Below are 14277 nucleotides of genomic sequence, written 5' to 3'. Positions count from 1 at the left end.
GTCGTCTTAGTCACAATACTTTGCCAGAGTCTTCGTTGATATTGGCCGGCATGAGCTCAAATAGAACAATGGACTATAGAAGAAGACATAGAGAAGTTAGATCTCAAATTAGATTGAAGAAGAAATCAATTTGCAGTCGAGATGGAAGACGATGTAGAGAAATATTTTCAGCATTATCATTCATTGTGCCGTCATGGTCGCAATCATTCGCTTGAGAAGACGATGTTAGGCTTAGGTTTTCCGTCGAGATGAATGAATAGAAGAGGATGTTGGGTTTAAATTGATAACTTATTATTTTATTTTGAAAAATGAAAGAAACAATGGATTGGTTTGGTTTAACCATATCGGTCCATTATTCTGACCGTTTCATTGTTATTGATTCGTTTGAGAAATAACCAATTAAAAGCTAGCAGCTGAAATTTCAGCCTCTGACACCTGGTCGCCATCCAGAGCGGCCGCTTGATAGCCGCTGGGTTTTGGGCCGCAGAAGATTAAGATCCCCCAAGGATGGTCCCACCTGTTGAGTTAATTGATTAATATTAGGGGTTTTATTTGAGTTGATTCTATTTCAGGGTTTTGCAAAAGAGTCCAACCCCAACCATCCTTTTTCAATTGTCCAAGGGAGACCTACCACCTGAAGGAGAAAGAGCATCCTTTGTGGCTGCATCAAAATACTTTGCCTTCCCCTTCCCGTTGCACTAAGAGCAAAATGTCCCTTTCTATAATGGACAAAAGAGTTCGAGATACCATTTTAATAAATAATTCACTGGATGAAACTGTATACCCGAGTAAAGCCAAGTTCTAAACTCTTTTTTTTTGGTTGAAGCCAAGTTCATATCTCTTGATCTGAATCTCTTTCACAAATTTCATCCCCTTCCTTCAGTTCCATAAGCACTCAAGCATAATGCCTCAGAACACCACTACGACTGTATTTGTCTAAGGAGACCACCCTACTAATAATCTTTGCAATGGACAACAAAACTTTCTCATGCTAGTATTCTAACAGCTATTTTTGAAAACGAATCCAAACCAGTTTAGAACATTATAAATATTTTTTTATTGTGTTTACTTATTTTTTTATTCTATAACTAATTCGGGACAAAAGTTATCGAGCCATTTTTTCGTTTTTCACAAAAATGAAATCTTGTATTTGTTCCCAACCTTCAATATATATATATATATATATATATATTTGTGAAAATTTTAAAACTTTAGTCCAAGAAATTGTAATTGTTTACTAAAAATAATCCAGTGAGTGAGTGAGGATGATGATCATGCTGTCTCACATGAAACCTGAGCTCCATTGGCATAGTTTTCCAAGTACATAATGAGAACTTCTACATTAAAAATAATAATAATAAATAAATAAATAAATTGATTGGAATAGAATTTAGACAGTACTTAAGAAAGATCTCATCATGACTATCGAAAAAAGATCTCATTATGACTATCCTGGAAATTTTCCTTTTCAAGTGCATGGCTTTGCTTGCTTTGTGCTTTCGACAATCATATCCCTTCATCTGAAAAATGTCAATCACATAGCTTTGTTATGTTTTTACTTTTTTGGGTAAATTAGACTTGATCCCTTTGTTCTATTATTAAGATAATTAGACTTGATCCCTTTGATCCCTTATTTAGTGGGGTTTAATCACTTTGTTCTATTATTAAGATAATTATTGTTGCCCTATGTAGCATCCATCAACTAGAGTCTTGTTTTTTTGAAATTATTATTGTCTTTTTCATTTTTATTTTTTTTTTGGACACAAAGACGGGGCTAAACAACCCAAAGGAACAAAAAGAAAACTTAACTTAAACAAGACTCTCTATCCACCATGAGAATTCCTTCTAATCCAGTTGGAGGATCTGGGAAGAAAGCCCATGGGTCTAAGGGACAAAGTTGCACCCTAGACATCCAATCAGCAGCTTTGTTTGCTTATCTACCAAGATGAACAAACATCACCCTTCCATTAACACCTGAAAGGGTTTTTATTTCCTCAATGAGTTGAACAATACTCTCTTGTGCATGCCTACAAGGGTCGAGGAGAGCAACAGCTTCCTTAGAATTAGATTCGACTTGAATCTGACAAAACCCCAAACGCCAAGCCAACCTAAGGCCTTCGATGATCGCTATTAATTCTGTTTCAAGGACTGAACACAAAGGAAACTTCCTTGCAAAACCTCCCTTGAACAACCCCTCTTGATCCCGCAAAACACCCCCACCTGCATATAGTTCTTCTTTCTATTAAGAGAAATATTCACATTGCACTTTATCTGGTCACCAATAGGGGCTTTCCACACATCCAAAACCTTTGAATTCTTCTTGTTTGGCTGCATTGATGAGCACATTGACCAAGCAGCAACCACCGTTCTCACATAGTCCTTGATCAACTTCAACCCAGCACTTGGTCGAACAAAGATATAACAAGAAGCTATTAAGGTTTATTTTACCCTTCATTAGAATTAAGAAGCCAAAATGCAATATTACCTTTATTTAAAGAAAACCTATATATGAAATATGAATCTTTTGCCCTTATATTTTTGTCATGTAAATTTCAAAGAAACAAATCTTAATGATATCAAGCTTTAGGATTATTTTGGAGTTTTAAAAAGAATACAAAAATATAATATATATATTTTTTTCTTTTGGTATCTGAGGTTTATCCGGGCTAGCTTTTTTTGCACACCTCGATTACATCCTCAAAGGGTGCTTTATCATCCGCAAGGATCAAATCCATGACCTCTCCACTAAGAAGTATGGATCTTACTACTCTATCCATCCTGCATTGACATACAAAGATATAACATTATTAGTTAACTAAATGATAGGAGACATCGGCCTAGCAAAATCTAAGATTAGACTAGTAATTTCAAAAAAAAAATAAAAATTAAGATAGCAACTAAGCTATAATATATAACAATAACTTTTCCTACATTATTCTTGACACTCTTGAGCAACTACTTTTATTCCAATCCTATATTATTCTAGACACACTCTTGAGCAACTACTTTGATTCCAAAAAACAAAAATCATTAATTTATAAATAATGTGATGAAAACGTGGGTAAAATAATGTCATTTATTTCTATTTTTAAATAAAATATAATTCATTAGGAAATTGGGCTGCCACATGCAGTTGACTTCTATAATTAGAAAGTCTCAAAACCAGGTGGATGACAACTAACTTTCCAGAAACTGAAATAAAGGACCAACCGAAAGTTAACACTCACTTGATTTTCCTGACAACAAATCTGAAAATAATAGAATTAAAAGATTGCTTCAATATAAAAATATTTTAAAGGGAAAAGAATGTCATTTATCTACACCAACAAAACATGAACACTATTGATTTAAATAATCATTTTTTAAAAATTAAATTTGACAGTGAGATTATGAATATTTTCTATAGAAACATGCAAAAAATCAACTTTTATTTTATTTCTTACATTAAATTTTTTTTTTTGTAAATAAAATTTTTAATTTACTCTAATGAGTCTCTCAGAATAAAATGTAAAAATTAAAACAAACAGTTTTCAAAGAGGGAAAAAGAAAAAAAAAAAAAAAAGTAATAATAGCAATATTGAAGTCAACATATGAGATATGAATACCTAAGTTCACATCTTCTACAATTTCTATCTCTGAAATTTCTTATAATTTTTAGGGTAAATATCACTTATCTCCCCTCTTAGTTGGACAAATAGCACTTACACCTCATTTTAGTTGGATAATATCATTTATCTCCCATCTTACCTAGCAAATATATTAAACACCTCCTCTATGTTAACTTTCTCGGTTAAATTTAACTTTTATTGTTAAATATTTTTCTAAAACCCCAAACTACCCTTAACTAAAAATATATTTTTATTTTAAACCTTAAATTAGCGTAATCACCCTAACAATTAAAATACTAAATTATAATTAATTAAAATAATTATTAAAAACCAAAACACCATAGTTAAAACCTAAATTATCTGTAATTATTAAAAGTCCAACATACCCTTTTTGAAGATAAGTGATATTATCCAACTAAGAGGGGGTGTAAGTGCTATTTGTCCAGTTAAGAAGGGAGATAAGTGATATTTACTCTAATTTTTATTTAGAATTGTAACAAGAAACAGTTAATTATAATCCAACTAAGAACTGAATTTAATAAATTTGTAAACTTTCTATTTCGTCTCTTTGTTTTTTTTTGAGATTTAATTTTAGAAATTTATTAAAATTAATTCTTAATTAAATTCTAATTTTGATCCTTTCATAAGTATTACCAAAGGAATATTTCTACACGTATTCCCTTCCCGGATTGATGACGTCACATTTATCATAAACAAAATAAAATAAAATAAAAATTAAAAAATGTAGTGACTTGACTTGACTTCGACATGTTGTCCCCCTCCAAGTCAGTTTCTTGTATAAATTTGGAGTAAAGATCTTCGTTTCTAATTGCAGACAAACAAACATTGCTTAGTTCTCAATTCCCTTTGGTCGCGTCTCTTTGTATTTTCTTCATCTTTATTTTCTTGTTTTCCCGGTCAGAAACCTGAAATCCGGCCAGATGGGAATTATGGTTAGTGTTTCTTTTGCCTCTTAATTCGCCATAAAATTTTTCAGTTCAGTTCAGATGCTTGGTTTGATTAATTCATTTTAGATACATTCCTTTCTCTGTTTTTAATTGAGTGAATTTGTTACTTTTTTTTTTCTTCTCGCTTTTCCCTTTTCTGCTTCTATTATTCGATTCGAAACTAATTTCAATCTTCTCGCTCTGCTTGTATTTTGTTATAGGAAGTGGTGGTGAAGATTTGCGTACATGACGACGTGGATAAGAGAAACGCCATGAAAGCAGTCACTACTCTTCCAGGTATCAATTAGGTTTTCCAAAATTCAACTTCTATTCATGACCACCTGAAATAAAGAAAAATTGGTTTTATTTAAGAAATGTTAAGTTGGTCTTTTTAATTTCTCGTAGGAATCGATTCCATCTCCATGGATATAAAGGAGCAGAAAATGACAGTGATCGGAAACGTGGATCCTACGGATGTGTTGAAGAAGCTGCGGAAGCTTATGCGAGCAGATATAGTCACTGCTGGGCCACCAAAAAAGCCAGAGAAGAAAGAAGAAGCCAAGAAACCAGCTGAAGAGAAAGTGAAAGAGAAAGCCGATGGCGTTAATGTATGTGGGCTCTATCAAAAACCAGAGTGGATACATTACTCACCCTCACGGAGGTTTTTCGTTGAATACGAAGAGCACCCCAGCCCTTGTGTGATATGTTAATATGGAGATCCTCCGTACGCTCTGGTTCCTGAAGATGTTAGGTTTGTCAGATTTGTTCTTGTTCTTCACTGTTGTTCCATGTTTTAGGGTTTGTGATGTGATGCATGGGAAAGATTGAATATTTGAATTGGGAGAAAGAGAATGCTTTTTCCTTATTTCTTTCACTTCACATATGAAATATATTATTTCCTCGCCCCTTAAAAAAAAAAAAAAATTAAGATAAAAATAATGGCTATGGATGTCATTCTTAATCATTATCTAAACAAATTCATGATATATGAATTTCTTCTTATTTATTCTCTCCTGAATCTCCTATGTATTTTCTATTTTTTTTTTCACACCTCTCACAAAATATTGGAATAGTTAACCGACATTGGAGTTTTCCTAAATCTTCTTCACAATTATTAGGTATTCACTTTCTCTTTCTCAAATTATTCTTCTCTTTCACAATTTTGCTAGTATGCTTTTCAGTAATTGAATATTTTGCGTTAATCTTTTCAAAAAGCATAATTGAATTTTTAATTATTATTTTATTTTGTTATTCTTTTTTTCTCCTAAAATTTTGATTATACTAATAGTGATTTAAATCTCGTCAAAATTTATCCATTGATTTTATCATATCATAATCATTGATTTTTTTTTAATCCTTAAACTTTCTCTTAAAATTTCAATTTCTATTCATAGAAATTTAAATATTGTTTAAAATGTCATAATTTTATTTTTGAATCCCTAAACTTTCTTCTCAAGTTTCGATTCTTACAAATAACAATTTAAATCTTAAGTTTTATCCATATCCCTTGCAAATCATGTAACTCTTGATCACCCTGAAGCAGAAGTACTTGTTTTCCTATCTGCCAGCCAAAGATCATCTCAAATATTTCAATAAATAGACTTATGGGTGCAATGTTACGGGCAAAGATCAGAACCTTCTCTATCTTCATGATGCACCTCTGCACAAGTCTCACAATAAATCTAACATTTAAGCCTTTCATCATATCAAGTTTATGTTTCTCAAGATTCTGTAGTTCTCAAGGATGTATGGACACAAGAACAATCAACAATTCCAGTTCTAGAGGATATCCCTTGTAACCAACTTTTTGATTTTGTAATCTGGTTTAAGTGAAGATCATGTTGGATAACTGTAGATTTCATCAGAAGTGTGTAACTTTGTAATCCTGACAATGAGTCTTGAACTGTACTTTCATATACTTCTATGATCCTTTTGTAATTTTCCCCAACATGTCAGACCATGCCTTCTTTCTTCCACTACTTCAGATTTGATTTTTTCGCAAACTTCTCTATGAACAACTTTCTAAGCTAATTTCTCAGTAGAAGTGTTAGAGCAATTCCTCCCTTTCCGAATATTCCACATTTGGGTCCAGTTTCCTTGACACCTCATAGATAAAGACTGCTCTAGCCAAACAGAGAGTATTAAATCAAATTTATCCTGGAACAGTATCACTGAAAACAAAATTCTCAAATCTGTCTTCACTTTCATTGAAGCTTTTCTTAAGCTAGATTTGGTACTCGGATATGTATGGTAAATATGTCAGTCGTCCTAGCTGTCTTTTTTATATCCTATGAAAAACAGTTTATTAATGTTTTTCCCACCATGACTTCTCTGAACCTAGAGAGCTGTATTTTGATCTACTCTTACTTTAACCAGGGTCAAGGTAGTCTAACCATGGTTAGAGTTAAAACCAATATGCCTTAGTATTTTACAACAAATAACATAGCAAGATTGAGATTACTTGTTTTATACATCTACTGGAAGGGGAGACATATTAGAAAGACTGAATCACAGGAACTGCAGCAGCCTTCAATTGATGGGTAACAGCTCTGATTGCCTTGGGAACCAACTGAGCATGGCTTCTTATTTTATTTTGAAGACTCAAACTGTAGTTGCAGTAAGGTTTGCTTTAGCAGGATAGGGAAAAGATAAGAGAATTTGTCTTTGGGAATCTCCTTATCTCAAGATGTTCTAAGGCATCTTTGTAGTCTTATTGCATATTTACTGGACAACTCTACTTTATGAATCTTTAGCTCAATTGGTAGAGCACTTGGAACATGAAAATGTTTCAAGGGGATAGTGATTTAAATCCACCAAGATTCTTTTGATTCAATGATGAATTTGAATTATACATGACAAAGATTAAGTGTTAGTTAATGTCGTAATGTTAATATTCTATTTCACTTCTACTTATTGTATAGTTTGATAAAAGGTGAAGGATCAACGTGTCCATATGGACAAGGTGAGATGGTACTGTGAATGTCTTGCATCGGATGAAACCTAGAAGATAGTTTTTCAAGTGCCCTACTTGGGAAGAAAATGTGGGAAGCTTATTTCAATAGACGATCATATTCTAACTTAATTATTTAGATTCAACACATGGATTATCTAGCATTTGGCCATTTCATTTTTTTTTTTTTTCATATTTAATAGGTACATCTAAAATATGTTACAGACTAATATTTAATTAATTAGTATTTAACTACATTGTATGTATTTTGTTAAAGTTTAAACAAAAGTGTTTAACTTTAGCCCTTCTTTTTCTTTCACAATTGTTTAAACAAAAATTCGGTGAATAGCGGACAGGAGTCACCGGCATTTGCGGTTGCAGCGTAAAGGGCACCGATACTCGTTCTTATGAGAATGTCGAAGAAATCGACAATATAAGATTATGAATCTCCAATTTTGACTTAGATCTGATTTTCTATATGGATTAAGGCTACTCTAGTTGTAATGCCTTTTGTTTGATGCATTTTTCTTATAATTAATCATTGTTATTATTTTGATTAATCGAAATTTTTTTGTTTAATTTTTCATTATCATTTTTCAACAAATTTTCATTTTAAAATACCAAACTTATTTTTCATTCCATAATTTATTTACAAAAGTCACCAAACCATTTTTCGTTTTTAACAAAAAAATGAATTCTTATACCCATTCTTTTAAATAGGAAAATAATAGAGAATGAAAATTGATACAAAAAAATATACTTAGTCTTAGTTAACTTTTATTATCTATTTCCAATATTGTCCTCATATTTTAAATTTAAAAGTACTATCCATGAACCATATCTCCCAAATAATGTGTGGATTAATGATCAAGAGAGAGACGGAAAAAATCATCAATGATAAAGGGAAATAAAGAAATGAGTTGAGTATAGAGTTTTCAATTCAATGTTATTCTTATTTATGATTTCTTAACAGCAATAAGCGTCTTTGATATATTCCACCCTGTAAGGGGTCTGATTGGTTAATATGAAAACTTCATGGGCTAGCATTAATTTTAAGCGGTAACTTAGGGGATGGTCTTGAAAATTTTTCTTGAACTTATAAGAAAAAAATTAAAAGCTCTTCAATAGAAAGTTAGAAACCAATTCGTTGACATTTTGTCTTCCAAATCATGTTTTAGACGGATGGTGAGGACCTACAGTTCATCCTCTCATACTCACAAAGGCACAAACCCTAGCTACCACGGTCAAGTTTCTTTGTTAGGGTTGGCGAACAAGGACAGGATTACAAAGAACCCAAGACCTTATGCCTTTAGCCCATTAATTTGCTGGAAGTCAAAGATGGGAAGGGACCATTCACCCACCCACCATGGCTTCTCTTTTTTTTTTTTTGGGGTGGGGAGGGGTGGCCGGTGGAGCGGCGGTAGGGTTAATGTACCTACGCCCATGTTGAATAAGAGAAGGTGACAAATCCAAAAAGCAGTCCTCTTGCACAGGCGACCAACTGCTTATGTAATTAAATGACGTCACCCTTAGCAACAGCCTGTCATCTTGGACAGGGAGAAAGAACCTAAGAGGAATGTTTTTTTTTTTTGTTTTTTTTTATACTAGCGTTATATTGTTTCCGCATTTTACGCGTGCGATCGTACATAATTGAGATTTCGATCTTAACCGTTTGTTATGTAAAAAGTCTAAATTAAAATCTCAATTGAGATCTCAATACGGGCATCTAGAATATGTCCCTAAATGCATTGAACCCAACCACTTTCTTTGTGGTCTTAGGATTATAAATTCTGAGATAGATCAATCAGCTCGATCTAGGTAAGTGATTCACCTTAATTAGCAGTCTCTCCTACTTTTTGTTTCTCTTCCTCTGCAATATTTAATACTCAAATGAAGGTCAGTTTCTCTCTCTCTTTCTCTCACTCACACTGGATCAAATTCAGTTTAATTGCTCCGTTATTTTTGCTGCGTTGAAGAATGGAATCTTCTGTGATGAATATAGTATTTCGATTATTTTATTCCTTCTTGTGCTTATTGGGCACCCACTTTGAATTTCTAATTGTTTATTCTAATCTCAGCTACCATTTGCTGCAGAAAGTAGTGCTGGAAATTTGTCTGTACGGAGACAAAGAAAAACAGAAGGCCATGAACGTAGCTTCTTCTATTCCAGGTATCCATCCAACAAATAGGTTTTCTGAAACTTCTCTCTCAGCTGAAGCAGAAAATAACAAGTTTTCTCTCTCTCTCTCTCTCTCCCTTCTTATTTATTTATTTATTTTTCTTCTTCTGGGTAGGAATTGATTCCATATCAGTGGATCTAAATGAGAAGAAAATGACAGTGATAGGAGAAGCCGATCCTATTCATATTGTGGGGAAATTGCGGAAACGTTGGCACACACAAATAGTCTCCTTCGGGCCACCAGAAGATCCTAAGAAGAAAGAAGATGAGAAGAAGAAGAAGAAGAAAGAAGAGCAGAAGCAGAAAGAAGAGATGGCCCCGCCGGATAGGCTTGCTGCAGGTTATAACTGCCCAATAATTTACCATGTTGTGGAAGAAGTTTATCCCAACAGTACTTGTGTTATCTTATAATTTGGACTTGGAGGACCAATCAAATCAAAACCATCTAAGCAAGCTCCTTTGTTTTAAGGTATATTTTGTACATGTTCAATGCAACATGTTAAGTGCTTTGTTGGGTTCAATTTAATGTATGGGTCTAGACTGTGCCAACCTAATATGCAATAAGTTAAGGATTTACAGAGTTAGATTCAATTTCTTTCATCAACTTTGAAGCTTTTGGCGCTTTCATCAAGTACTACCACAATATTACCCTACATATTAATACTCAGTACTTGGGGATGGGAGCTGTTGGATGGGTTGGAGAGTGCTCTAATGTTCTACTGAGAGTGTATAATCATTTTACTCCACGTCAAAATGCTGAAAGAAAGTTTTATGAACCCTACAGGACACACTACTATCTCCAGAATGCCTAACTGACACTACTATCTCCAGAATGCCTAACTGACCATTGGTGGTGACATGCCTTAGGTTAATTTCTCCTTATTTTTAGGAAAATCTCTACTAAATAAGGGTAATTTGGCCATTTTGAAATATTAGAGACAGGAAATTAAAAGTAAAACTTTTTTTAGGGGGTAAGAATAAATAGAAAGTAAATATAAGGAGATAGAAATTTCTTCTTATTTAATATTGACTTATTGAGTCAAGTTCTTCGCTTTGAGAAACCAGCTCTAGTTTGTAATTGATTGGGGGTGGATGAGAAAATCACATTCTCAGTCAATTTCAATCTGCATGGCAACTTATTTTCTATGGTCTTGTTGTAAGTTCAGCATAAGAGATCACCTCTTTGAAGAATTTAACCCCACCCTCTAAAAGGGTTAATATGCATGATTATTTACGGGTTTAATTGGGATATTAGGAATGAACAAGGACAATGTCCAACAATTTTTATTTTTTAATTCATGTTTAAACAAAATTATTTATATGACCAAAAAGATTCGAAAAGTAGTTTTTTCACATGTACATGTGAAAATATTATAAGCATTACATCATATAAGAAAGAATGGGCCGACATGCTTGACCTCCCCCTCCTTCCAACTAAGAAATCAACATCCCCTTGTCTAATAAACACTTCCCAAAGCATTCAAACCCCCCCCCCCCCCACACATTTTCTTTCTCCTCTTTTTTATCATTTCAAACCAATCATGAGGACTGTGGCCTACAAGCACAAGAGATAGGAAGGGGGCATGGAGGGACAAAGCTTCAAACCTAAGACCTCATTAAACTTACTAGTTCTATCTATGAGATTGTCATTATTGTACTAGAATCTGTGAATTAATTGGGATCTACTAGTCTTGCGCGCACCATGACTACATCCTCAGGGGAGCTTTTATATAATTAATATAGGCAGGGCTGCGCCCCTGGCCCCAAGGGGATTCAAACTCTGACCTCCTATGTGGAAACGTTGGTCTTTTGCCAACTGAGCCACCCTTTGGGATTATGTCTCTAAGATTTGGAATTGAATTCTCATTGAAGAAGCCCCACTGCACTTAATTTTTTTTTACCAGAATTCAGATTTGGGTCCCTCTTCTAATATATGATAGAGAAGTATAAGAAGAACATTGGTCTCTACAATGAGTAAAGGATTTCAACTCTCCATCCTATACTTCAAAAAAGTCGTGTGAACCTAATCGTGTTTGCAAAAATCAGAAGTCAAAACAAACGGTAATCAATATCAATTTCTATAGAGTTAATCCACCTTATGTTGATGCAATTGGTACGTATCACGTAACCACCGTTCATGTTGCAGGGTCATATTTTAAAAATTCTTTTGGATTCAAAATATAGCTTATAATCCCTTTGCAAAGCAAAATCGTCCTTCCATGGTTCCATATAATTATGAATCTTCTGCTTCCCTTCCTGTACGGATCCTTCTTCTGTAGTTACGCTCTGGACAAAGAACTCATCTTTCCACTAAAATTGTTTTTCTAAAATTTATTTCAAACATAAATTTATGCGTGATAAAAATTAAACTATATTAAATATTGAATAGTCAATGGATGAAAGTTTAAAATGCTGATAATGATGATGACGAGGATGTATTTTTTCTGTGATTTCACAGATGGTGAATTCACGATTTCACACTAGTTGAAGTTAAATTACATTAAAAATTAAATCTTAAAATTTTCTCTCCCAAAGCGTCCGGCAGAGACTCGTTGATTTAAAGGATCTCTGTCTTGGTTTCTCATAGTCTCTGTATTTCGCTTTTGATCGGTTGAATTGCGTCGTGCTTTTAGTTTGTCTTCCCAGTTGCATATATTTGAAACCCAGTAGATAAAACATGAAGGTCAGTTGTTTCAATAATTTAGTTATTTCATGTACTTAGATCGAAACCCAGTTTACTTAATTAGATATCTGAATATTGAATCTTCTGGTCTTTGCTACCATTTGTTGCAGCAAGTAGTGTTGCAAATAGATTTATATGGTGGCAAAGAAAAGCAAAAAGCCATGAAGGTAGTCTCTTCAGTTTCAGGTATTGAATTGATGGGTTTTTGGAACTTTTCTCACCTGAAGCCGGAAAATAACAATTTCTTTTTGGGGAGTGCAGGAATGAATTCTATGTCGATGGATATGATTGAGAGAAAAATGACAGTAATAAGAGAAGTGGATCCTGTTGACATTGTGAGGAAATTGAGGAAATATTGGCATATATATAGTTTCTGTAGGGTCTCCAGAAGAGCATGAGATAGAAAAAACCAAGAAAGACGAAAAAGAGAACGAAGATATGACCCAAATGGTTAGGGCAGCAATTGAGCTTGCAGGTCATCACAACCCATATAGAACAACATGTTATTACGTTCAGAGTGTTGAAGAAGGCTACCCAAACAATGCTTGTGTCATCTTGTGAAATGGAGGATTCCATAAAAAATAAAAATAATAAAAAAAGGACAAAAATTTGTAGCTAGCTAGCAACCTCTTATGTACAGTTGAACAGTTGGTTGATCTATCTTACACAAATAAGGAACCTAAGGAAGATGGGTTGGCTAGGCTTCCACGTTTCAGCCTCAACCTGAAACTCCGCTGAAAGCTCTTCGTCTTCAACTTCCCTTTCCATGGCTCTTCGTTTGTTCACTGAGTTTATTTCTATCTTGCCGGTCGCAGTTGGACGAAAGATGAAGAAAGCAAGACCCTACCTACCTTGAGCCCGTAAATTTTCTGGAAGTCAACTATGAGAAGGAATAATTCACCTTCTTTCCCTTCATTTATTTCAAAATTTGGGAGATCCGCAAACCTCTTTTTCTCCTTGTTAACCAGAGAATTCAAAACTGCTGATGCAACTAGATGACGCCACTTGTTGAATCATGTTTTCTTCTTCTTTCTTTTAGGTATCAGGGCTATAAATTCAGAAGATAGACCATTCAGAGCTCGATCTAACTCATTCACCTTCTTAGCAGTCTCTAGCTCCCATTTCTGGGTTATCTCATCGTCTGCAATATGAAGGTCAGTTTTTCTTTCTCTCTCTCTGGATCAAATTCAGTTTAATTGTTTTGTCTTGAAGCATGCAATCTTCTGTGATGAATATAGTGTTTCAATTCTTTGATTCTTTCATGTAATTATTGGATACCCACCTTGAATTTCTAATTGTTTATACTGATCTCTGGTACCATTTTCTGCAGAAAGTAATCCTGAAAATAGATCTATGCGGCGACAAAGAAAGGGCGAAGACCATGGAGGCAGTTCTTCTGTTCCAGGTATTTAACAAATAGCTTTTTTGAAATTTCTATAGCTTGTTTTTTTTTCTCCCTCTCAGCTGAAGCAGAAAATAACAAATTTTCACTGTTTTTAATCTCCTGGGTAGGAATTAAATCCGTATCTACGAATCTAAATGAAAAGAAAATGACAGTGACAGGAGAAGTGGATCCCGTTGATATTGTGGGAAAATTGTGGAAATATTGGTACACATGTAGTTTCTGAAGGGCCACTAGAAGCCTAAGAAGGAACAAGCTAAAAAAGAAGATGACAAGAAAAAGGAATGTTATTTCCATTGACGCCGAGAGAGGGGGTGAATCAGTGTCTTCTAAAATTCTTTTTGATGTGATTATTCTTTAAGCTCAAGACAAGGTTGATTAAGATAATCCTATAGTTATCAATTACACAAAGGCACGTCCACCACACACCACAATGTAGCTGGGTCTACCAAACAATGCACCACCACTCTGCAACCAAAGCACTCCAATATATGCAATGAAAATAAAT

General features: G+C 34.0%; 1 protein-coding gene across 1 annotated transcript; it reads left to right on the top strand.

Moving 5' to 3' along the window:
- Positions 1–4549: 4549 nt before the first annotated feature.
- LOC149029885 (heavy metal-associated isoprenylated plant protein 39-like) lies at positions 4550–5361 on the top strand. Its single transcript, XM_089143982.1, has 4 exons — positions 4550–4561; positions 4777–4852; positions 4961–5163; positions 5353–5361. Exons 1-4 carry the CDS (start codon positions 4550–4552, stop codon positions 5359–5361), a joined length of 300 nt encoding a protein of 99 aa, XP_089000108.1.
- Positions 5362–14277: the final 8916 nt, after the last annotated feature.

The sequence above is a fragment of the Hakea prostrata genome, chromosome 1, assembly GCF_041222555.1.
Source record: "Hakea prostrata isolate BN-2017 chromosome 1, UWA_Hpros_2, whole genome shotgun sequence".
Classification (NCBI taxonomy): Eukaryota; Viridiplantae; Streptophyta; class Magnoliopsida; order Proteales; family Proteaceae; genus Hakea; species Hakea prostrata.
The sequence above is the reverse complement of the archived record's forward strand: the minus strand, read 5'-3'. Positions and strand labels throughout refer to the sequence as shown.